The 26,134-nt window shown below is 38.7% G+C and overlaps 1 protein-coding gene across 2 annotated transcripts in view; it reads right to left on the reverse strand.

Moving 5' to 3' along the window:
- Nucleotides 1–596: 596 nt before the first annotated feature.
- LOC104610238 (translation initiation factor IF-2, chloroplastic-like) overlaps nt 597–26,134 on the reverse strand; it is a 33,600-nt gene continuing 8,062 nt past the window's right edge. Inside the window, exons 9-12 of one of the 2 annotated variants that reach the window (XM_010276763.2) lie at nt 14,442–14,678; nt 13,505–13,780; nt 12,834–13,022; nt 597–1,214 (exon numbers count right to left, since the gene is read on the reverse strand). In XM_010276763.2, coding sequence (XP_010275065.1) covers nt 1,053–1,214; nt 12,834–13,022; nt 13,505–13,780; nt 14,442–14,678 — 864 coding nt within the window. In that variant the 3' untranslated portion in view covers nt 597–1,052. Of the gene's footprint in view, nt 1,215–12,452; nt 12,657–12,833; nt 13,023–13,504; nt 13,781–14,441; nt 14,679–26,134 lie in introns of those variants that run through there. The other variant, XM_088901723.1, reaches the window with a different exon arrangement.

The raw sequence follows: 26,134 nt of genomic DNA on the forward strand, positions 1-26,134 counted from the left end.
GATGCTGATTTCCAGTCAGACCCAGATGATAGAAAGTCTACATCTGTATATGTTTTCACGATAGGATCGTGTACTGTTTGTTAGAAAAACAGCAAACAGGGGTCCACTACAGACTCCACGACCGAGACCGAGTACATTGCCGCAAGTGAGAGCCAAAGAAGCCGTGTGGATGACCGACTGACAGTTTGAAATTCATAACCTACCTCATATCACCGCCTTCACAGAAGAGAATTGTATCATCTATAAATTGTAAATGACCGACTGACACACCATCCCTATCTACACTCTAGCCTAGAGATTAATCTCACAAGGATATTAGAATCCACCCTAGAGATTAATCTATCAAGGACATCTGCTACTAAAATAAAAAGGAAAGCAAAATATTGCCAAATCAGCATAAAGAAGCAAGGGTAAAAAGAATAAACCAGTACCAGAAAGAAATATAAGTGACATTGTCAACTGTAAGCAGCTATCCAATGATAGAAGACATGTACAATCTATGGTACGGTTTTGGGTTAAAAAGTAAGTACCATAATGCAAGAGGATATTTTGGTAATTAGCCTGTAACTCTATTATTCAGAGGTTAGATCCAGAGATAATTAAGAAGCAGTATCAGTTGTTGCCCAATTACCAATGAATAGTAATACACTATAAACAGTTATTTACAGTAACAGGTGATGCAGGATCAAAAGGATTGGAACGACTTCATTCTTTAAGTGGTATCTTGAAACTGTTACAAGCGAGTGTGGAACTGAACCTTAAGGATTTTCAAATAAACATCCCTTCTTTACAACGAGAAGCTGAAATTGAAGATACAAGACTATATACAGCATTGCTTAAAATAATGAATAAAAAATCAGCACGCCTCAGAGCTCAGATACCTATGGAACAATTCAGGGCGTAAAAGTAAGCAAGGCCAGGCATCACTTGTAAGCATTTTGGAACACTTCAGTTAGGAGGTATTCCATACTTGAGGAGGCTACATACACCTTGGTATCATCAAGAAGCACATTAGCTGGTTGAAGAGATTCTGTCACCTTGTGTGTTATGATTCATAGTTCAACTCCTGCTCCTGCCAGTGCAGCGGCCATTGAAGCTGATGCATCTTCAAGCGTCCGCTGCTTCTGCACTGTGCTAAAGGCCTCAATAACATCCCCCACCTCCCAATCAATAAAATCATCCACCCCAATACCACACTCTAGTCCAGCGTTGACCTGGCAAGGAAAAAATGCAACACATTCAGAAAAAAGCACAAATTATAGAGTGAGGGGAAGCTTGTGTTTCGGTGGGAAGGGTATGATATTGCCACTCCTCTTTCCTTCTCAGCCAAAGACTAACCCAAGCATAAAAGGAGTGGCAGTAGAAGCTCCTAAAAAAAGCATTTCTTGTATTTCCAAAATCTGCATCCACCATTATATACTAGAAGATTCTGAAGAGAATAACAAATAAAGGTACAAGACAGGAGATACAGTAGTTAATTAATGTATGATACACAAGACATACCAAAGAATGTTCTACAGTGTTCCATTGTGCATTGCACTGTTCTAAATGGAAGGGTGGAACACTTTACACCATAGTTGTCAAGGCGACACCTAGGCGACAAGGCACCCTTGGAGGCTCACCTCACCAAATCACCAAGCAGTTTTGTATACTATGTTATAAAATTTATTATATTCTTAATTTTTTGAGATTATAATTATAAAATAGACATTATTAAACTAAAATAATCATTTTGTGTGTTTATATACTAATTTTTTTATTATTTTCTTATTTGTTAGGGTTTAATCAACACATACATTGCTAACTGATGTATTAAACTCTCAAAGACTTCAAAACCTGAACCAATAAGAACATAAAATTTTGTCTAATCAACACATTTTCTTCTTCCACCTTTTCTTTTCTTCTTTTCCTATAACAAAAATAGGGGTTCAACCTCTATTTTTTTCAATTTTCTTTTCTTCTTTTTCTTCTCATGAATATGTTGATTTTCTATATTTTAACATGAAGTTTATACTTTCCTTATGAAAATTATGGATAATTATTAAGGAAATCATGGAAATGGAACCTAAGGAACCACCCTAGGATATATGTTTTTACTTACAAAAATCCATCATCTAGGCGACTAGGTGCCCCTTGTCGCTTAGCCCAATGTTTTAAAAGCGCAAGGCACAAAAAACGCACAAGGGCCAATTTGCGCATGAGGCGCAAGGCGAGGTGGACGCCTTTTCGAAGCAAGGCACAAAAATACAAAACTAAAAAGAGAGAGAGCTAAAAAATCAAAAACAAAGTCAAAATTCAAAAAAAAAGCCAAAAAAATCATAAAAATGCCAAAAAAATTCAAAAAAAAAACTGAAAAAATTAAAGTACATAAACATAACATGTAAAGCCCATTTTCAAGCATGTAATAGGTTGAATGCGCCTCACCTATGCGACTAGGCGTGCCTTTAAATCAATGGCCTAGCCTCACCTTGGCACCTTGAAAACTATGCTTTGCACAAGCAATAGAGAAGCATCACATGGGATTAATAGGTTGAATGTGATTATAGTATGCTTTTCCTTACCAAAGCATCTATTGTTTCTTGTCTGATGGTTACTGAAGGAATTTGAAGGTAATAATTGATGGCAGTTATGAAATGACTAATAGCAAGTTAAAGTGAAAGAAAACGTCTTATCTTCAATCCTAACAATATCTCCGTAAGGGATCGATCATGGCCCACCCACAAATTGATGGATCTAATCTAAAAGTCATGTTCTACTCTGGAAATCATGGTCCACCTACCAATTAATGGATCCCATCTGAAAGATATGATATTTTCTCTTCTACAAGTTTTATCTCAATATCGGAGTTGTAATTCCATATATTAGAAAGCGTTAATTTCTTTAGTCCTATCTTTCTTCAACCTCCAAGCTAGTTTCTTCCATCCTTTCTTCAACTTTTATAGAGCTAATACAAAACCCTAGACTAGCATTTTCTCTCTAGAAATCATCAAACTTAGAAACCCTAGAAAAACGCCACTAAATCTTCTCCCCACACCAAACCCTTTGTATATCTAACCCAATCACAAATTTTTAGCCCATTTTTTTAATTCATCATAACTAAAATTCTTTCCTTTGCCACCCTTCAGTGTATGCAAGATTTTTTACACAACTTTTCTCTCTAGAACCCACTCTTTGAATTCCTAACCTTCCTTACTAACCCTAAACCATTCCATGGACCTATTCCAATTTCCAAACCCCAAATGCTGGCTATAAACCCTAGTATTACCGTAGTTCTCTTCACGTTTTGCTTTTTCACAACATTCGACCATTTTTAACACCTGCCAAGAGTTCATAGGAAGGTTGTTGTCCACTGTGCTATTGAAGAAATTATAGCAGAGATTTCTCCTGCAGAGAAATTTTGAAAAGAATGGTAGGGAGGGATCTCCATCTACGGTTTAGTGAATTAGTCCAAGTTTCCATGATAGTGGAATAGTATAGAAGTTCTATCACCTGGCAACTCACTCTTTTTTTGAGAAAAAGCAAAGATAACTATATTACTAACAAAACCATGTACAGACAGAAGATATACAAAGGGAAACAAATAACCTTCCCAAAACACCAAACAAGTCCCAAACCCTTGAAAGTTAACAAAGATATTATCCTTTAACTGTTTACAAAGCCCTTGAAACCTGGCAACTCATTCTAACCTTTGAGTAGAATAAGAATATAATGTTAGCCCAGAATTGCCAATGATTATAGAAGCAGATTGCATTAGGATTAGATGTTTGTAGGTTTTATACCATGACAGAGGCAATTCAAGTTGCACCAGATTGAGGATGATTGGAAACATAAATCTGGCAAGCAACTTCAATTGTATTTGCCATAATATGCAACCTGGACAAGGCTAATCCTGATGCAACCTATTGTGGTAATCCTGAGTTACTGAGTTATCAATATATCTTCATTCAACCCAAGGTTAGAATAAGTTGCCAAGTGGTAGAGTTTATTTGTAGACTTCTACCATGAAATTCTGGCATAGTTTTCTCAACTATAGATGAAGTTGTTGCTTATAGGTCACACCACAGAGATAAGAACTAGCTATTTTAAACCTTGAACCCATAGTTGTTAAGGCGCCTAGGCAGGTATATAAAATCTGTAGATCCCTACCCCTCCTAAGCTAGTTTATTTTAATTTACCAATCAGCAAACCTGTACATTAACCATCAGCAACAAAATCTTTCAAGTATAAATTTCATGTAAAAATATAAACTGCCATCATATGCATCAGTTAAATATATTAACTTCAATATTTAACTAACTGTTCAATAAAGCAAATAAGAAGCAACTAAGAAATGCAGTGAAAAAAAAAGGAGAAATGGAGGGATGCAGCGATAAAAAGAGAAAAATAAGGTGGAGCCCCTGTTTCATTAAAAAAACATTATTAAAAAGAATGCAAAAAATACAGGAAAAATTAGAAAGATAGGGCACAGATCCTGTTTAAGAAGAAGAAATAGTGGAGCCCCTGTTCATCCCCAAACATATTCCTTAAATAATAAGAAAATAAAATACAAGAGTAATAGGACAAAAAAAGGGGCAAAGCCCCTGTTTCATTTCCAAAAATATTTCTTGAAGAAAAATAAGAAAATAAAATACAGGAATAACAAGATAACTTGGACTAAGCACCCACATGAATAGCAATATAAAATGAAACAAATAAAAAATGATATAATGTGTGGGGCAACAATCTGAATAGCAACCTAAGCGCCCACTTAGTCGCCTAGGTGTGCACCAAATTATCTGGGTGAGCGCCTAATAGGACAATCATCTGGCGTTTGGGTGAGGCGATCCATGAAAACCACCTAGTCGCCTAGGCAACCCCTAGCCGCCCACCTGTAGTAGTATTCTTCGATTTGGCCTCAGGAAAATAGATTTTCTTATCTAACCAGTCTATACGAAAGTCAGGCTACGATCTCCAAAAAAATCTGGAACACCCAACTCATAATTTTACTGCATTCAGGTTCATATGACCCATGGGCTGTAAAGGAGGTAATGGTTCAAGATCTTGTAATTGGGCAGCATTGAGGAGAACTGCATCTCACTGAACTTGGTGACAGAAGGGCAAAATAAAAGGATCTGGGAGTTGCTACTTGATAGTTAGGACTTGATAGAGGTATCACATTAGAGGTAGAACTATAGGACACCTCAACATCATTCTTTTTAGAATTCTTCTGTATGAGAAGAGCCCTCAGAACTCTACCATAAAGACTTCAATAAAAATTAAACCTCTACATGAATTTGGGACTTGATCTCAGATTGCATATCAGCTATTTTTGTCTCTTAAGTTTTTATTGTAGCCTCACAATCCTTGATGTCATCTTTCTTTAAGCTCTTATACATCCAGTTTTAGATTACATACCGAAATGTAGGATGGAGAGACAACCTTCCTATGAACACTTGACAGGTGCTGGGAAAAGGGGTTTGTTGTAATAAAGGACTAAAAGTGAAGATGTGGTTTACCACCCCAATTTAAGCTTTTATACATCCAGTTTTAGATTATATACCAAAATTATGTAGGATGGAGAGCCAACCTTGCTATGAACACTTGACAGGTGCTGAGAATAGAGGATTGTTGTAATAAAGGACTGAAAGTGAAGATGTGGCTTACCACCCCAAGTTTTATATTATGGGATTCAGATTACATAAAAAGTTGCAAAAACTGAAGAGGAGGTTAAAGAATTGAATAGAGAAAACTTTGGGAGAGTACAAAAGAGGAGAAAGGCAAACTCATCACAAATTTAGGGATTCTGAAATTCCAAATAAGCTTAAATCCTTCAAATCCCAGTGAAAAACGTCTGGTATAGGCTGATCTGACCTAGAATTGTTGCTTTTTTCTAGGAGGTCTTCCATGAGAGAATTAACACTTGTGACCTACTATAGAAAAGTGAGACCTCAGTGTTGCCTATCACCCTCATGGTGTATACTTTTTCTTTTTTTTTATAAATGATGAAATTTTATTAAATCATAAAAGGTTTGAGATCGAAAGCTCATATAACCCTCAGGGAGGCAAGAGTTGTAGCCTCCCCAACAAATAACAAGGAAATTACAACACAGATCACAATTGAGCCCAGAATAGGTCTTCACTATTTTTCCCTTGCTTAGCTAACATATCCGCCAAAGCATTTGCTGATCTCCCCACCCACTGTATAGAAGTAGACATAAAATACAGGAATAGCAAGATGACTTGGACTAAAATACAGGAAGAAGAAGAAATAAGAGGGTGTTCCCAGGAAAAAAAAATAAAGAGAAAAAAAGGACGACTTGGACTGTTTAAGAAGAACATTTGGACTATTTAAGAACGTTTGGTTTGACTTAGCCAGAGATCCCTCAACAACTTGGACTAAAACAATAAAAAATGATATAATATGTGTGGGGCAACAATCTGAATAGCAATCTAAGCACCCACCTAGTCGCTTAGGTGTGCACCAAATTATCTGGGCACCTAATAGGACAATCATCTGGCGTTTTGTTAGGAACCTGCCCAACTCAGGGCTCTTCGAGGGGCCAACCTCCTGAATTCTTGGAAGGAGAGAGAGAGAGAGAGAGAGAAAGAGAGAGAGAGAGAGAGAGTTTAATGCTGAAAGAGCCCTTCATTATTCTTTTTGGCTCTACTACTTATAGTGTTACAATCTTGACTGTTACAGCTGTTACAAGTGGATGGCAGTTGTGACAAGTGACTGCTGATGTGGCCTCTTCTTGTAACTGACTAACTGCCTTCTGTTGGTCTGTTCCAACAGTCTTGACAGTCCAATTGGGTGGCAGTTGTTACAAGTGGATGGCGGTTATTACAAGTGGCTGGTTGGTGGCCTCCTCTTGTAAAACTGACCAACTGCCTTCTGTTGATCTGTTCCAACAGTCTTGACACGTTTGGGGGAGGCGATCCATGAAAACCGCCTAGTCGCCTAGGCAACACCTAGCCGCACACCTGTAGCAGTATTCTTCGATTTGGCCTCTGGAAAATAGATTTTCCTATCTAACCAGTCTATAAGAAAGTCAGGCTATGATCTCGACAAACATCTGGAACACCCAACTCATAATTTTACTGCATTCAGGTTCATATGATCCATGGGCTGTAAAGGAGGTAATGGTTCAAGATCTTGTAATCAGGCGGCATGGGGAGAATCACATCTCACTGAACTTGGTGACAGAAGGGCAAGATAAAAGGATCTGAGGGTTGCTACTTGATAGTTAGGTCCTGTTAGAGGTATCACATTAGAGATAGAACTATAGGACACCTCAACATCATTGTTTTTAGAATTCTTCTGTATGAGAAGAGACCTCAGAACTCTACCATAAAGACTTCAATGAAAACTAAACTTCTACATGAATTTGGGACTTAATCTCAGATTGAATATCCGCCATCTTTGTCTCTTAAATCTTTATTGTAGCTTCACAATCCTTAGAAAAACTTCCAAATTTAGCATTTAGATCAGCTAAAATCCTTGATATCATCTTTCTTTAAGCTCTTATACATCCAGTTTTAGATTATATACCGAAATGATGTAGGATGGAGAGACAACCTTCCTATGAACACTTGACAGGTGCTGGGAAAAGGGGTTTGTTGTAATAAAGGACTAAAAGTGAAGATGTGGCTTACCACCCCAATTTAAGCTTTTATACATCCAGTTTTAGATTATATACCAAAATTATGTAGGATGGAGAGCCAACCTTGCTATGAACACTTGACAGGTGCTGAGAATAGAGGATTGTTGTAATAAAGGACTGAAAGTGAAGATGTGGCTTACCACCCCAAGTTTTATATTATGGGATTCAGATTACATAAAAAGTTGCAAAAACTGAAGAGGAGGTTAAAGAATTGAATAGAGAAAACTTTGGGAGAGTGCAAAAGAGGAGAAAGGCAAACTCATCACAAATTTAGGGATTCTGAAATTCCAAATAAGCTTAACTCCTTCAAATCCCAGTGAAAAACGTCTGGTATAGGCTGATCTGACCTAGAATTGTTGCTTTTTTCTAGGAGGTCTTCCATGAGAGAATTAACACTTGTGACCTACTATAGAAAAGTGCCTCTCCATTCTGATTTCTCAACACTCCCCCCATTCCAGGAAGTCCTGGATTGCCTAGGCTGCTCCCATCAAAGTTAAGTTTCACAGATCCTGCAGGCAGGGAAATCCACCTCAATAGCTACCCAGATCTTAATGGAGGAACAGCTTGCTACTATTATCCAGTTTCTCCAAAAATCACTAGAGGAGAATTGCTGAAAGAGATCCATGGTTTTTAGCCATTGTATTGCCCTATTCAGAACACAGTCCTCCAAATCAAGGCTGTTCCTCTCCTTTTCTTGGAAGGTTCTTGCATTTCTTTCCTCCCATAAGGTTCAAAGCAAAGCTGCCCAAGTAGATCTCCACATGACTCTCCCTCTTTTTTGGACCAAGAGAAGGTAGAGTGGTCAAAAATCATGCGTACATCTGCTGGTAGATTCCAACTACACCCAAACAACGAAAGGAGTCAAACCCATAACTCTTCTGAGAATGAACAAGAAATCAATAAGTGATAGCAATCATTCCCATGAGATCTACAGAGAATACACCAGTTGGGAGAAATACACACTAGAGGTCTTCTCTTTTGTAGGTTATCTAAAGTGTTTAATTTCCCAAGGTACACTTCCCAACAAAAGGCCATGATCTTTGGGGGAATTGGCCTACACCAAACTTCCTTGAAAGGGAACGAGTGGTGACTAGGAGAGAGGTAAAGAGACTTAAAATAAGAGGTGCAAGTGAAGGTTCCTTTGGGCCTCGGGTCCCACACCCTCTTATCTGACTCCGTTGGGTCCAAACAAACCTGATTGAGGAGGGAGAGTAAATCAGTCAAAGAATCAACTTTATTATCCCTTAACCCTCTACGAAAGCCAAAATCCCAATTCAAAGCCAAAGGAGTTCCCAATGTTGAAACAAATTTTGAGAACCATTCATATTTATAAAGAGAGATAGAGTATAACAAGGGGAAAAGGTCTTCAAAGGGGTTATTTTCCACTCAAACATCCTCCCAAAACCGGACAGAGTTTCCAAAATACACCTTATACCTGATATACTAGTGTCCCACCCATACTTTGAACTACCATGGATACTTCCAATCACCTCATGCCATAACCTCTCTCTCTCTCTCTAAAGGCCAACTCCAAAGCCATTTTCAAAGCAATGCTAAATTTTTTTAACCACCCTTGATATGCCCAATCTGCCCTCCTCTTTACTTTTGCCCACAACCTCCCACCTAACTAAGTGTTCCTTTTTGTCTTGTCCTAATTCCCACAAGTAATCTCTCATTAATTTCTCCAACTTCTCTGCTTCCCTAGATGGTATCCTAAGCACAAACAAGAGTAAATGGGTAAGTTCGCCAAAGTAGCCTTTATTAAAGTGATCCTACCTCCCAAGGATATGTAGTTCTTCTTCCATGAGGCTATTCCCTTATCAAACTTTTCCACCACTCCCTTATCAAACTTTTCCACCACTGGAGTCCAGAAGCTACTCTCCCTAGGGTTTGCCCCTAACGGAAGCCCTAAGTGGGACATAGGCCAAGAAGAGATAGAGCAATCAAGACATTCTGCAATAACCTCAATCTCTCCCTCACCTCCAAGTTGATACCTACTATGCAGCTTTTTGCCAAATTTATTTTTAGATTGGAGATCCTCTCAAAACCTTTTATTAGGTCTTTCAAGTTTGCCACCTTCTCGCTACTACCCCCCTCACAAAAAATCATCAAGTCATCTGCGAACTGGAGATGGGTGACTGGGATTTGATTCCTCCCTATTCTCCAAACCCTAATTACATCTTCCCTATCAGCCTTGGTAATGATTCTACTGAACACAACAGCTACTAGAGTAATGAGGAATGGTGATAGTGGGTCCCCTTGCCTCAGGCCCTTGCAAGCTAGAAAGAAGTCCTTTACCACACCATTGACCAGAATTGAGTAGCGACATGAACTAATACACCCAAACATCTATTTACACCACTTATCCCCAAACCCACAATTTCTCAAAACCTCAATTAGGAACTACCGATCCACTAAATCATATGCCCTTTCAAGGTCCAATTTACAAACAAAGCCCCTTTGTTTAGTCCTTTTCATCTCCTCAACACATTCATTCGCAATTAGGATTTGGTCTGTTATTTGTCGCCCATGAATGAAAGCCCCTTGGGTTTGGCTGATAATGGAGGGGAGAACTTTAATCCTCAAAGAAAGCACTTTAGCCAGGATTTTGTAAACACTTGTCACCAAACTAATCGGCCTGAAATCTTTAGGGTGGCTAGCATCGGTTTTCTTGGGGATAAGATAAGAGACAAGAAAGTCGCACTAACTCCAGAGATTACTATGTGGTTATCTACAAATTCCTTAAAAACATCACACAAGTCATCTTTAGCACCTCCCAACAATCTTGGTAGAAAGCCATTGTAAAACCATCTGGGCCCGGGGCCTTAGATCAATCCATTAGAAAGACTACTTTCTTTATCCCTTCTTCCTCAAAACTCTTTTCCAGCCACCTTGCCTTTTCATCATCCAGCCTTGCCCATTCCAATCCTTCCACTACTATACTCTCATTCAAAGGCCTTCTAAAAAGTTATTTGAAGTGGTTCACAAAGATCCTGGCTATGTCAACCTGGTTTGTTATCACCTCCTCATCTAGCTTTAAATTAGTCACAAAATTCTTCCTCCTTCCATTTGCCAAGTCATGAAAAAATCTGGTATTCCTGTCACCCCTCCTTAATCCACCTATGCCTAGACTTCTGCCTCCAGCTGATCTCCTCTCTCAAAAGCACCTCTTCAAGATCCCTTTTTAGTAGTCTTCTCATTTCTCTATCATTTTCAGACAATATAATTTGGGATTCCTTCTCATCCAAATCTTCTATTTGAGTGATCAAACTCATCTTCTGTTCCTCTAATCTCCCAAAGTGATCCTTATTCCATCTTTAGTTTTTCGTGGAATATAACCCCCTTCCAGTCCCCCCCCCCTTTCCTCTTCCCACCATTCTTTCACCTTATTCACAAAATCTGGGTGGGTTAGCCACATATTTTGAAACCTAAAAGGTCTAGGTCTAGTGACAAAGGATTCCGAGCCTAATTTGATCGGACAATGATCAGAGGTAACACTAGAAACCAAGGATCCCCAAGGCCATTAAACTTTCTCATGCTGGTTGTGATTGTTCTAAGAGGGTTGTTAGTCTCTTCTAACAACCTAACATTGAAATCCCCTCCCAAACACCATGGACCATCCTAAAGCCCTTGGATTGCATAGAGCTCCTCCCTCATGGTGTATACTTTATAAAGCTTGGTAAGACATGCTATCATTTGCTGATGTCCTGCCATTTGTCCATGTCTAGTAGTCTGAGCAGATCATGGAAAGGAGATATTTCTCCATCATCTTGTACATGGGAAGTAATGCAAGGCCCAACCAAATAGTAACTAATTGAAGTGGTTGTAATGGGGTTGGTCAAGCTGTAATTAGGCCATAAAGCCCTTTGTTTGTTACTTTAGTACCTTGGTTAAATTTAACAACCAATAGAAGTCAGAAAAAATATAAGATGATTTCTATAAATTAATAAAGAAAAGGGAACAGGTCTGGTAAGGGTATAAGAGGATAGGAAATGCATCCTACAAGTTGGCTGACCAATTTGAAAGGAATGGTTAGAAGCTTGGGAAGGTCATAAGAGTTGAAACAACATAGAAAAAAATCCGTACAATTCTAAGGTAACTGCATGGACTTGGAACAGAAGCAATAAGAAAAGAAAGATGCTTCAAAGAAAACAAAGAGGAATATAATAAGACAATAAAGGAGAACTAAAAAGAACTACGGGAATCAATTTATTATGGAGAGAGCATAGAGTCAGAGATAAAGATGAGAAATTGCCAATCCAAATATCCAATTACAAGAACTACTACTCATCTCTCCCCATTTCTGTAATATTTCATTTATTTTTCTTTCTTCAATTTTGTTATATGCAAATTTGAAGACTTCAGAATGTGTAAGGTATCTCCAGCTTTTCCATGATGCCCTGACATCTCTGACATGAGAAACATTATTGAAGTTGTATAGCAATATAGCACATACTGAATGTTAATTGGCTCAGGGATCTTATTAAGAAACAGTTTTCTGGGGTTTCAGGGATCTTCTTAAGAAAGTTAATTGGCTCACAAGGAATATTTCAGTCAGATTTCAGTGGGTTAGCAGATCAACAAACGCCATGACTGATTCTTTGGCTAAACAAGGGGTCTCTAGGGTTTCTCTGTTTTGGGCTTCCTTATATTGTATTCTTCAAAGAGTGTGGCTATGTTTTCATTTCTAAGGGGAGGTAAGGTAACACCTCGCGCCTCTTCTTAGAGTGATTGTACACTTTATTATCTTATTTATAAAATTACCATTCATTCATCAAGAGAAAATATAACACATACTGAAAGCTAAATAATTTACATGAAATTGTTGGGTTTCTATTAATTTTCAGAATTTCTCAAGATATTTTTAACCCCAACTTAAGGGTAACATCCAGTTTCTCGTAACTGAATATTTGTTTGCAAATCCTCCCTTGACCAGGTAATTGAGGCACTACCTCTCTCTGAGAATCTTGAAAACCCTTGTCTGTACCATAGATTTTTCTGCATCTCTTTTTTCTTCTGTTTCAGTTTGAATATGCAGGGAGAGAGGATAATCAAGTTAGTGGTCAGCTGCTAGTAGATGAACACTGGTTTCCAACCTAGATTTACAGTAAAATAATCAAAAAGAAAAGCCAGCTTTACAGTAAAAACCAGCAGCCTACCAAATCTGAAAAGGTGATAGTATTAGACACATACCTCTTTTACCATTTCCTTCACTCTCCTTAAAGAATCAAGAACACCAACATGAACTGTTTTCCCATTTCGAATTATTCGAACACCACAACCTTTTACTACTCTTCCTTCATTAACCATGCACCCGGCAACACGACCACTGCCACTGCTGAAGATAGCCCGGACTTCTGCTGCTCCAATTGGTACTTGTTCCTATCAAGATACAAATATGTTAATCTTCACTCATATGGAATTCAGCAAATCAGGGTGCACAAGAAAGGAATGGAACCAGAGTTAAATGAACCCAACCTGGAAGACCCACCTTCCAGAAACAGACTGGTTGATCACGATAATCTTTTAGACATGCACAATAGAAAGGACATTTTGATAAAATACAAATAAGATATTTTGGTCCTAGGCAAATTTTCTATGAAAAGGCATCCCTCAATTGATACATAGGATAGTAGATCAAACAAATCATGCATGTGCAAATGAAAAGATCTATCTTTACCCAGTCCACCATACTCATACCTCCGGGAAAAAGGAAACAACTCAAGGTAAGGCTTAGTTTGGAAGGAATACAAATACAAATATGTACAGTGCAAAACCTTGCATTTTGTATGTATTTGTACTTTACATATTTGCATTTGTACTCTTTCCAAACTAAGCCTAAGCTGCAGAGATTCCTTGCTCACCTCAACAGGCTCTAAGAGTCCTTCCATTGCATTCCTCATATCATCAATGAGTTCATAGATGACTCTGTACAGACGAATCTCAATGCCTTTGTTATCCGCATAGCTCTTAACTGAACCCGATACTCTGACATTAAATCCCAATATAATGGCCTTACTAGCAACAGCAAGGTCAACATCACTTGTGCTTACATCCCCCGTTGCTTGTAGCAGGAACTTCAAAGTGACATTATCTTGTGGGAGCACGTGAAGGGCTTGTCTGATAGCTTCAATAGATCCCTATTGATAATTAAGATACTTCAAATTAATTGCTAAATAGAACACAATCCTTAGAGATGATGAAGTATATAGAAGAATGTTTTCTTTTTTTAATACATTTTTTAAGAAACCAACAGTTGTGCACATATGACAGTGGTGGGCACAACATCCTATAGGAGATTCCATTTTATATACCCATTCCATGAGAAAGTCTCCCAATTATATTTGAAATTTGACCCACCATCCATAAAGATATAGAAATCTTTCTTTTAGTTCCAACTTTGCCCCTAAAGTGAGAATTGACCTATAAGATGAGCCAAACTGTCCAGTTTTTTCACTCTGGATCCTTTTATTAGATGGTTGCAAAACCACCATTTTTGTAATGATGTTGCAACGCCACCATATTATATTCTTATTCTTTACTAAGCCACAAAAAGAATTTGTTGGTAGAATGGTCACAACTATATTACTAATTCAATGTTTGCAGCATACTAACTCCATGGCAGAGCCATCAAGTGGAGGGGTTCTACCTCCTGCATAGGACCAATCAAATGCTAGACCATCTTCCTGTTATCTCAGACAGATAATCTCTTCTTTAACTGATTGCAATGTGATTAGAGCATTTCCTCAATCAGATACTTTCTGTATATTAAAATTTTTTAGAATATCCATACAACTGTACCTGGACATCAACCTTCATAATAACATTCAGCTGATGTAAATCTAATCCAGATTGTTTTCCTGCTGAAACTGCAGAAGCCAAGGAGGAGAGAGTGACCTTCCCATCCCCAGCCTTTGCAGATATACGTTCATTCCGCAAGAATTCTGCACGTGCCTCTGCCTTTTCACGTGCAACATCAATGGAGTCAACAACCTCAAATTCATCACCAGCAATTGGAACATTATTTAAGCCAATGACCTGTGGCAGTAGATGGGCGTCCAAGAAATTTTTAGGGGTTGTTTGAGACAACATATTAATAAACCAATTTAAATAAGAAGATAAAAAAAAGAGGGAAAATCAGATCGAAAACAAAAGAAAATAGAAAAAATTGCCAACGCATCGTCCAAACAACAAACCCAAAATATCAAATTTCCTGTTTTTTTTTCTTTTTATTGAAGGGAGGCTTATAGGATTCAAAAGATAAAATATATACAAATCTATGAGAAGCTAGATCCTTATCTTCCACTATATAATAACCAGTTTAGGTGTGCCCCTAGTTCAGTGAACAGTCTATAAGACACTCCCCTGGTCCGTCCGGTACTACATAAGAGAAGTTAATAGTATTATCTTTAATCATCACAAAATCAATCAGGTAGTCTACTAGGTTGGCAAACAGTCTAGAAGACACATTCGCAAGGGATGAGTAAGCAGGCAAGTAACTTTTTCGGGGGCACTAAATCCAGAGGCTACACTGTATGATCTTATTGTCAAATTATGTAGTGAGATGTGAACTTAATGTTGTTGCATTTGTCCTTTCCATTTCCTTTCAATGAACTGTTGGAGTTGTCTCTTTATTTAATTTTAATATAGCTCATTTGGCCATGTTAACGATAAAAAACAAAAAAAAAATGATGATAATTTCTTATGCGCTGATTAGAAATTTCTTAATACAGAAGAAAGGAAGAATACTTCTTAGACATCATATCTGCACTACTAATATATAACTCCATAGAATATTGAATACTCTTTTAACCTACGACTAGAAGGGAGAAAGGAAAGGATAAGTGGTGCACAAGTAAATTGATGCTTGACAGCTTGAGCCATAGAAAAGTTGCAGAATATTCCTAGAAATCAAGGATGAAGTTCCATGAGTATCTAAAGGAAAACAAGGGTCATCTGGCTAGGTAAAAGGTGGGTTTCGAAGCAGAAATTGCAATAATAGGTTGCTATAAGCAAACCAACCTAGGAGAGTAAAAGTAGGGATGAAATAATGTATTGAGAGGCTAGAAACAGAGGTTTAACACTTTGATTAAATTTACCACCTAAAGGAGCTGAACATAACTTAACAGTGCATAAAAAATTTAAGAAGAGCAAAGGGAAATAGGTCCAAATTGTGTTGTTTATGGACCAAAGAAACTATGTAACAAAATTAACAAAAAAAGAAAGGAAAATAGTTAGAAAATGGGAAATGGGTCCAAGTTGCACTGTTTATGGACTGCAGAAACTAGACAACAACAATAACAAAAAATGGAAAGAAAGATAGTAAAACAGTCCAAAGAGAAGGTAAGAACAATAATAAAACAAAACCCAAAACTGAAAGCAAAGATTCAGCGTACTAGATAACCAGAAAACAAGAAACACACTTCACAATAGTAATAGAGATAAAACCTAATGGAGCCAGCACCACTAGTTTTCTCTTGGAGACAAAACCTATAGATGGAGACAGTACAAAACCACAAAATTGCAAGAAGCAATTCCTATTCCATTTATCCCATCAGCAGAATGTTTTCGAGAATATTGATCTATAACATATTTATTTTCCTGGTAAGTGCAACACTTGGTAACAAAGAAACAAACATATCTAACTAAACTTTAGAGATCTCAATATCTAACAAAACATCTTGTACTCGACTATTCATTTGGATCAACTGAGGGGGAGGATTTGGTTCATATCTCAAATTATGTTCTAGGGAAAAACCATTGGAATCTTGGATCGGATAGTTTCCTAGGGAAAACCGGAACAAAAATAAAATAAATGTTATTGTTCACCTAACTTACTTGATTACCACTTTGAGCTAGCTTAATATTCATTTCGAACATGAACGTAAATATTAGATTTTGTTTATGTAATAGATTATTTGGTTGATCTATTACAGCCATTTACATTTTCTATGAGTTTAAATTAACTCATTCTATCATGAAGCTTTGAATCGTAAGGTTTGCAGGGCAACTTCAGAATGTATTCTTTTGTCTATAACCTAGTTTCTTAGCTTTGTTCAGTGATTTGGAATTTAAAGAGGTGTGCCTATGCTTCTTTCATCATTTCATAAAATATCATTCTATATTTTGCATATTTTACAATGTTTCCACCATGTTTACAATTTTTACAATATTTCCATATGATATTTCTGACATTTCCAACATGTTTCTTATATTTGGACGAGCGACATTTCCACTGACACCGACATTTTAAACCAACTACAAGTCTACAGCCCTAATGCTTCTTCACAAGACTTTTCCTCTCTTAGGCCATCTAAAGAAAGCAAGGATTAAAGGCTAGAGACAAAAGTAGGAGGATTCCACCTATACCCAAATAAGGAAAGAAACCAATCTCAAATGCAAGTAACAAATGGGCAAGAGATTAGTAAGTGAGAGTAAGTCACCATTTTTTTATCAGCAACATGGAAAAGGATTCATTAAATTTAGATAAAAAGGTACAACAAGAAGTTGTGGAAATATATAACAGACTCAAGAGTACATATTAAGCCCAGAAAATTACAAGTGAGCCCAATACACTGTCTCTGAATCCCTTGCTTAGCCAGCCCATCCACCAAATGGTTTGCAGATCTTCTTACCCAATTGACTTGAATCATCATTTCTTTAGGTAACAAGAAGTTGTGGAAATATATAACAGACTCAAGAGTACATATTAAGCCCAGAAAATTACAAGTGAGCCAATACATACTGTCTATGAACCCCTTGCTTAGCCAGCCCATCTACAAAATGGTTTGCAGATCTTCTCACCCAATTGACTTGAATCATTATTTCCTTAGATAGACATTTAAACCTTCTAATAATCATTCCTTAAATTCCAGATTATACCATCTCCCTTTGCAAAGGACACACCAATGAGGGGATAAATAGCTAATAGGTCTCCTCTTTTATAGCAAAACACAAGTGTTAATTTTCCCAAAGAATGCCTCCAGATGAAAGCTCCAATTTTAGGTGGGATAGGCCTACACCAATTTTAAGTGAGATTTGCATCCTGCTTTTAACAAGATTGTCCCTTGTTGGAAATTTGCCCCATGCCGCCGATCACATCAGAAAGAAAACTTTTGAGGGGTTTAAGGGAGACCAAACAATATTGCCAAGGAAATCAGCATAAATGCTACTCTAGAGCTTGCTCACCAAAGATATAACCAAGAACTTCCCAGAAGGATCCCAGCACGAGACTTGCTTGTCCTGCCCTCCTACTAGAGGCTTTTGGTTCTGTAGTAAGAACGATAGGGCAGAAACTTCACCCACTTCCCAATCAAGCAGATTCCTATAAAATTTTGAGCACCAAATGAATTGTCCTCTTCTCTCCACATAACAATCAATCATCCTTGCATCTTTGTCTACTGCAATTGCAAATATATTAGGGAAGGACTGCTTCAAATGATTCTCATTACATTACACCATTTATCTCTCCAAAACTTGATCCTTGTCCCATGGAATTGGGCTTGCCTGGATAATTTTAAATTATTGTACTTGCTTGCATAGGGTTAGTTTCATAGGTTTGGGTCCAAAATCAACAACTTACTAGTTACTAGGCTCGAGCTTGCTACTGAAATTTTATAGACCCATACAATTTGATCTGGTTTACAAAGATTTGTGAAAACCCAATTGCTGACCCATTGTGACAGCCAAATAAAGCCCCATATAATATAAACAAATACAGAAGTATGGGTTTGACTTTCCTTTTCTAAGATTTGGACCCGACACCATAAATGTTTAAATTAGCTATAGCCTAATATTACTTTTATATTTTTTTTGATAAATAAATTAAGATTTTATTAAGAGAGAGCATTTCAGATACAAGATTCCCATGAAGAGGCGCAAGCTGCGTCCTCTCCTAAAAACAAGAAGAAAACAGAAAACAAAAAACAAAAAACAAAACAAATTCAAACTACAATTAAGCCTGTTGAAATAATTTAGTTATTTTTGTTAGGGTCTGTTTGGCTAGTTAAAGCCTTTTTATTTTCTATTATTGTACTTCACTTACAGCAGGGGCACAGGAGTCTTTTCCCTCCTTATTTATGTCGCACTATATAATATAAATAGAAGCTGGCACCACCAGCACTGTTCCATTGCTCCAAACCTTTTCTTCTTCCTTTCTTTCTTTTTCTCTTCTTTCTTCTTCCCTTCTCTTCTCTCCTTCCTGATATTTCAATCGGATTTATTGCCAAGATGGTATCAGAGCAAGGCTGTTGAATCTGGGCGACCAAGTTTTCTCTTCAAATTGCTGAATCTGGGCAGAACAGAGGATTGAATCTCGACTGATCAAATCAGATCTGCAACTGGTACAACCCTAAAGTTTTTTTTTCTTTTATTTCTTTCCTTGGTCGTGTACCAAGTGGAGAACAAACGAATCCAAACCACTGAATGTCAGCAGACTTTTGTGAGGGTTATACCTCTTTTATTTCTTGGATTGTGTGATCCTATACCTGTGAAAAGGTGACTGTAGGTCACAGATGACCTGTTGTCTCTGCCCGTTAGTCTGATTTCATGTGTGTTAGGATCTCTCTTATTGATTAATGCTGTGGAACTTACTGGAAAACCAGTAGGCTGGGGCTGTTCTTCATGCAGATCTGAAAATCAGTCTTGTCATAGTTCTTCTTTGGAAATTGGTGCTGTGTTTTTTTTTTTTTTTTTTTTTTTTTTTTGTGCTCAGATTAAGTCCAGAACTGAATTGTTGTGTGTGGAGCTTTTGTTGATATAAGGAGGGATCCTAAGTTGAGAGTTTAGATCAAAAAAATTCTGTGTTTACCATGTCGTCTGAGAATTCTGCTACTTCAGAGATTTCAGGGAGCCACAATGGAGTGAGTGGGGGAATGGATATGAATTTCACCATGGCTGTTATTCCCTTTGATGGTCTGAACTACCTTGAGTGGTCTAGGGGAATAAAACTCTACATCACTGCTAGGGGGAAAATAGGATACATCAATGAGAGAGTGAAGGAACCGAAGAACGGAATTGCTGAATATGATAGGTGGAACCAAGAGAATAGTATGGTGATGTCATGGCTCTTGGTTTCCATGCTGCCACAGGTAAAGAAGACATTTTTGAGGGCTGAAACTGCTTGTGAGATATGGGAACAAGCAAAGTCCACCTATTCAGAGCAGAGACACTATGCCAAGATATACCAACTGCAAGTTGAATCCTCTACTTGCAAGCAAGGGGAGAGGAGTCTCTCGATGTACTATTCTGATTTAACATCGATATGGAAAGAACTTGATCACTACCATGTGAATTGGAAGTGTGATGAAGATGCAAAAGCATATAAGTCACTTGTATCTCAGCAACGGGTCTTTGCCTTCCTCCTAGGGCTGAATCCTTCATATGAGTCCATCAGGGTGCAGATCTTGGGTAGTAAAGACTTGCCATCAGTTTAGGAGGTGTATGCCTTAGTGCAGTCAGAAGAGAGTAGAAGAAGTGTGATGAATTGTGCAGAGGAGGAGTCAGTTGCCCTAGCTGTCAGGGGGAAATTCAGATACAAATGTCAGAGGTGCTTTTAAGAAAGGTGACTCTCAGAAGAGAACAAACGATAAGAGTAAACTTTGGTGCATTCACTGCCAAAAGACAAGACACACCAGAGATACATGCTGGGATCTCCATGGAAAGCATAAATGGGCACAGGATTTGGGTAAGAAGTCAACACCTGATCAGGGCAAGAAACCAAATCAGCAGAATCAGAAAAAGTATAACTCAGCTAATATGGCATCTCAAGAGACTAGTACGTTGGTAACTCAGGAGAGGCATCCCAGTTATGATCCTAAGGAAGAAATTATCAACTCCTTTCGTGACCATTTGGAATTGTATGGTAGGACTCTCCGCTAGATGGATTCTAGTCCTACTCCCTCTACCTCTTTTGCGTCTACATCAGGTAACGTTGCCACTGCCTTCCATGTGTCATCTCATACCACTGATTCTCCTTGGGTTATTGACTCCAGAGCCTCAAACCACATAACTGCTAAGTCAAATTTATTTCAGACGTATAACCTTCTCTCTAGGAGAAATAAGGTGAGACTAATTGATGGTTCTTTCTCTACCATAACTGGCCAAGGCATCATACCTCTCCCACTCGGCCTTACCCTTTCTAATGTACTGCATGTTCCGAAATTACCTATAAATTTGCTTTCCATTAGTAGTATTACTCACTCCTTGAACTATTCAGTCACTTTCTTTCCGTCTTCATGTGTGTTTCAGGATTTGGCCTCGGGGAAGACGATTGTTAGAGGAAGCATGGTGGATGGTTTCTACGTGTTGGAGAATAAAGCTGGTGTTGTGGCTACAGAGTCCATGAGTTTGTCTAGTGAGAGTCAAGCCTATTTATGGCACAGTCGTCTTGGTCATCTTTCTTTTGAGTCATTAAAAGTTATGTTTCCAAAGTTGTTTGAGTCCTTGATAGTGGGTCAGTTACAGTGTCAGACATGTCAATTAAGTAAACATTGTAGAAGTTCTTTTCCTTTGAGAAATAAAAGATTCGGATTTCCATTTCATATTGTTTATCCTGATGTTTGGGGCCCTGTTACTCTACCTACTGAAGCTGGATATAAGTACTCCATTACCTTGATTGATGATTACTCTAGATACACTTGGGTTTACCCTATGCGATCTAGAGATGAAGTGCCAAAAATTGTGAAAGACTTTCAACGCATGGTGTTCATTCAGTTCCAAATTGAAATCCATATCTTCCACTCGGACAATGCGAAGGAATACTTCCATAGTGATCTCACGGAGTTTTTTGCTTCGAGTGGGTCACTTCAACAAAGCTCTTGTGCTAGGACACCCCAACAAAACAATGTTGCTGAACGAAAGAACCGTCACCTTCTCGAAATAGCTCGTGGCTTATTAATTCATATGAATGTGCCAAAACGTTTTTGGATGGATGCAGTTTTGTGTGCTACATACATCATCAACCGTATGCCATCTCGGTTACTAGAGTATAAGGCCCCATATCAGCTTTTGTTTCCTACAGCTCTATTGTCCACCATTCCGATGCATGTTTTTGTGTGTCGTTGCTTTGTCCATAACTTGTCCCCTACTCGAGGTAAGCTTGACCCTCGCGCTATTCCTTGTGTTTTCCTTGGTTACCCTTTATCTCTAAAGGGGTATCGTTGCTATGGTCCTACCTCTCGCAAGTACTATGTCTCCATCGATGTATCCTTCTTTAAGAATCAACCTTTCTTCTCAGTTTCTCCTCAGGGGGAGAGTAGGGTTGAGGAGAAACAGGCGGCTCAAACTTGTTGGTTCGGCTGATTTAATGTATATGTTAGTCATTGTTGGGTCTTAAGTCATTAGTTATTGGGCCTAAACTTGTTTAATGTTTTATTTGTCTAGGTGTCCCATCACTAATCAGGGGTATTCTAGTCCATTCATGTAACACTATGTGATAAACATATATATAAGATAGTAGGGTCGGCTGAAAGTTAGAGAGCCGCCATTCTCAAACTTTCTCCTCTTCTTCTTCTCTTCTTCTTCTTCGGCTGTTGTGTTCCAGCAAACATGGTATCAGAGCATTAATCCATCTCTTGGTTACAGCCGCCACCACCTTTTCTACTCTTATCTATTCCTTCTTTTCTTCTCTATCTTGGTCGCTGTGAAGAAACCCTAGGGTTGACCATAGAACACAGCAAGATCTGTATCTAGGGTTTCCCTTGGTTGTAGGGCCCAAGGGGAGTTTGTCCCAAAAGCTGATGCCCTACTAGACTCCTTACAGCAGGTAGTAGCTATTCGGCTGCTAAGAGAGATCTGTGTGGAACAGATCTAGGTGGAAGGACTGATTTCGGCAATCCTAGTACAGGTCGTAGGGGTGATTACAGTCTACGACAACAGAAGTCAAAGCCCAACAGAAGTCAGCACAGTGCAGCAGTGGGTTGCTCTTGGTTTCAGATCTGTTACGAGTTCTCAGGACTGTAACAACCTCAGTAAGTCTGAAACAGTATTCTTTGTACTGAGTTTGCAATCGTGATCATTGTAAGAGGGAGGAGATGTCTTCAATATCAGGGGAAGTGTCTTCTAGGGATAATAGATCTGGTGGGAGGTCTCCTAATCTGGAGAATCCAAATCTGCACAGCTTGCAGATCACCAGTGTGTTGTTGGATGAATACAATTTCAAAGAATGGTCTGTTTCTGCCATGCTCTTCATTACTTCCCGGGAACTCACGGGTTATTTAGATGGGCAGAAGAAGGAACCTGAAGTGGGTAGTGTGGAATATGCAGTTTGGCATAAGGAGAATGCTATTGTTATGTCCTGGCTGCTTGCTTCAATGACTCCAAGAGTAGCCAGGACTGTTCAACACTTTTCCACTGCTGCTAAAATTTGGGAGAAAGTGTCTAAAACTTATGGACAGAGAAAGAACAATGCCAGAATTTATAGGCTAAACCAAGACATTGCTGCCTTGAGACAAGGAGATATGACAGCTGCAATGTATTTTGCAACCCTAGAAGGACTGTGGGAAGAGCTTGATCACCACCTTATTCTTGATTGGGAGAATGCCAAAGACAAGGAGAGGCATGATAAACAAATTGAAGAGGGTAGAGCCTTTAAGTTCTTGGCCGGTTTAGACCCAATGTATGAGAGCATAAGGTCTCAAATTTTGGGAATTGATGAAATGCCAGATTTACATCATGTTTATTATCTAGTAAGGAATGAAGAGGTTAGGAGGAAAGAGATGCAAGTTGACACTCAAATACAGCCAGTTGAACAGCCTGTTGAACATTCAGCCCTGATTTCTTCAAATCAAAAGGGGAACAAGTATTCAGACAAGAGGCATCTTAAGTGCACTCATTGTGGAGGTGGAACGCATGTAAAAGAGACATGTTGGGTTCTTTATCCTCATCTGAAACCAGCTGCCTTGAGGAAAGACAAGAAGCACCAGAAGGGTCAAGCAGCAAGTGGGAACCTTACTACTAGTCACAGTGGTGATAGCACAAAGAACACATCAACAGTTGCTTCTTCTCCCATGGGACAGACTGTTAATTCCTCCATATCCGGGTCCTTGGGTTTCACTACTGATGAGGTAGAGGTCCTTAGCCGGGCTTTAACCCGTCTAAGGACTAATTCTCTTGCTTCCACCTCCCTTGCCAGATCAGGTATCGTCTCTGCTTTTAGTGCAACTAGTTCTATTGACTCTACTTCTTGGATTATTGATTCCAGTGCAACTGACCACATGACACATATGTCCTCTTTATTTTCTTCCTATCACTTATTGTCTAGTCAAGATAAGATGAGAGTTGCTAACGGTTCTCTCTCCACCATCTCTGGGAAAGGGGTGGTTGACCTAAGCAAGGACTTTCTCTTAAATTTGTTCTGCATGTTCCGAATCTTACTTCCAATCTCTTATCTATTTCAAAACTTACCAAGAATTTGAACTGTAGCATAACTTTTTTCCTACTCATTATGTCTTTCGGGACAGATTGACGAAGAGAACGATTGGGAGCAGTCATGAGTATGGAGATCTCTACTATTTTGATGCAGACATCAGTTCGGCCTTACAAACATCTGCTGCTAGTAGTCAGAATAATGTGGAGTCAATAGCTAGGTTACATTTGTGGCATGCTAGGTTAGGTCATTTACCTTTTTCATCATTGGAAGGATTGTTTCCTGAATTATTCAAGGGTATTTCAAGTCAAAGTTTAGTTTGTGAAGTGTGTCAGTTGTCAAAACAATGTAGAACTGTTTATCCAGTTTCTAATAATGAAATTCAAGCTCCTTTTGATTTGGTTCATTATGATGTTTGGGGCCCTTCACCTCTTGTTTCTATTGATGGATTTCGTTACTTTATCAGTTTTATTGATCACTACTCACGATGCACGTGGATCTACTTGTTAAAAGGACGTGATGAAGTACCACGGATAACCATGGAATTTTGTAAAATGATTGAAAAACAATTTGACAAGAAGATTAAGCAATTCCGGTCAGACAATGCTGCTGAATATTTTGAAAAATCCTTGAGCCTATTCATGGAGGATGTTGGCATGCTACATCAATCATCTTGTGCTAGTACCCCTCAACAAAATGGGGTTGCTGAGCGCAAGAATAGACACCTATTGGAGACCACTCAAGCCTTACTATTTCAGCACAAGTTTCCCAAGCACTACTGGTCTCAAGCAATCCTTACCGCATCATATCTGATAAATCGGATGCCATCCAAAGTGTTGGGTATGAAAACTCCTTTCTCTGTTCTTTGTCCTAATCTTCCAGACTTTCCTCTTCCACCTAGAGTCTTTGGTTGTGTATGTTTTATACATGTAAAATATCCAAAGAAGACCAAACTGGATCCTAGGGCTACGAAAGGAATCTTTCTTGGGTACTCTCCTACACAGAAGGGTTACAAGTGTTATGATCCCGTCACCAAGAAGAAATATGTCACAAAAGATGTGGTATTTTTTGAGTCTCAATCCTATTTTCATTCTTCCCAGAATCCTCTTCAGGGGGAGACTAGTGGGATGAAAGAGGATTCTTCTTCCCCCTCCTTTTTTGTGCCTCTTTTTGCCTCGGGCCTTCCATCTTCTCCTCCTGATCCTCCTAGTTGTAGCATCCCGGGTGAACCTAGTGAGGCTCCCATTGTGCCTGTTACCACTCTTGATGCTACAGTTGTTACTGAGGACTCCAGTAGGCAACAAAAAGATATAAGAATTACCTACAACAGAAGGAAAAAGGGCCCTCTAACTCATGGCAGCAACCAATCGGACTCGGATCAACCTGTCTCAGCAACTCCAGGTAATCTTATCACACATACTTCTGATTTGGATCTCCCTATTGCTCTTCGTAAGTCTACCTGCTCTTGTACTATCCGACACCCCATTGCTGAATTTGTTTCTTACTCATGTTTATCTCCTCGTTATTATTCCTTTGTGTCTGCTCTCTCCTCCGTGCATGTCCCTACTAGGTACTCAGAGGCAGTGTCTGACCCAAGATGGAAAGAGGCTATGAATGAAGAAATGAAAGCAAGGACTTGGAAATTAGTGGATCTACCAGAAGGGAAGAGCATTGTCGGATGCAAGTGGATGTTCACTGTAAAGCATAGGGAGGACAGGTCCATTGAAAGGTATAAGGCCAAACTTGTGGCAAAGGGGTTTACTCAAAAGGAAGGGATTGACTACAAAGAAACCTTTGCTCTAGTAGCGAAGCTCAACACAATCCAGGTTTTATTGTCATTAGCCGCAAACTTCTCATGGGAGCTACATCAGCTGGATGTAAAGAATGCTTTCCTAAATGGCGATCTACATGAAGAGGTATTCATGGATCCTCCACCAGGCTATGTTTTTGATAGCAAAGTGTGTAAACTGAGGAAAGCATTATATGGTCTTAAGCAGTCTCCTCGGGCTTGGTTTGAGAAGCTTTGTGGGGCCATGAAGAAAGTGGGGTACACTCAAAGTGGGGCAGATCATACCTTGTTCATAAGGAAACAAAATAGCAAACTTACAGCACTCATTGTCTATGTGGA

This window comes from Nelumbo nucifera, chromosome 3 (genome assembly GCF_055504915.1).
Source record: "Nelumbo nucifera cultivar China Antique chromosome 3, China Antique-T2T, whole genome shotgun sequence".
Classification (NCBI taxonomy): domain Eukaryota; kingdom Viridiplantae; phylum Streptophyta; class Magnoliopsida; order Proteales; family Nelumbonaceae; genus Nelumbo; species Nelumbo nucifera.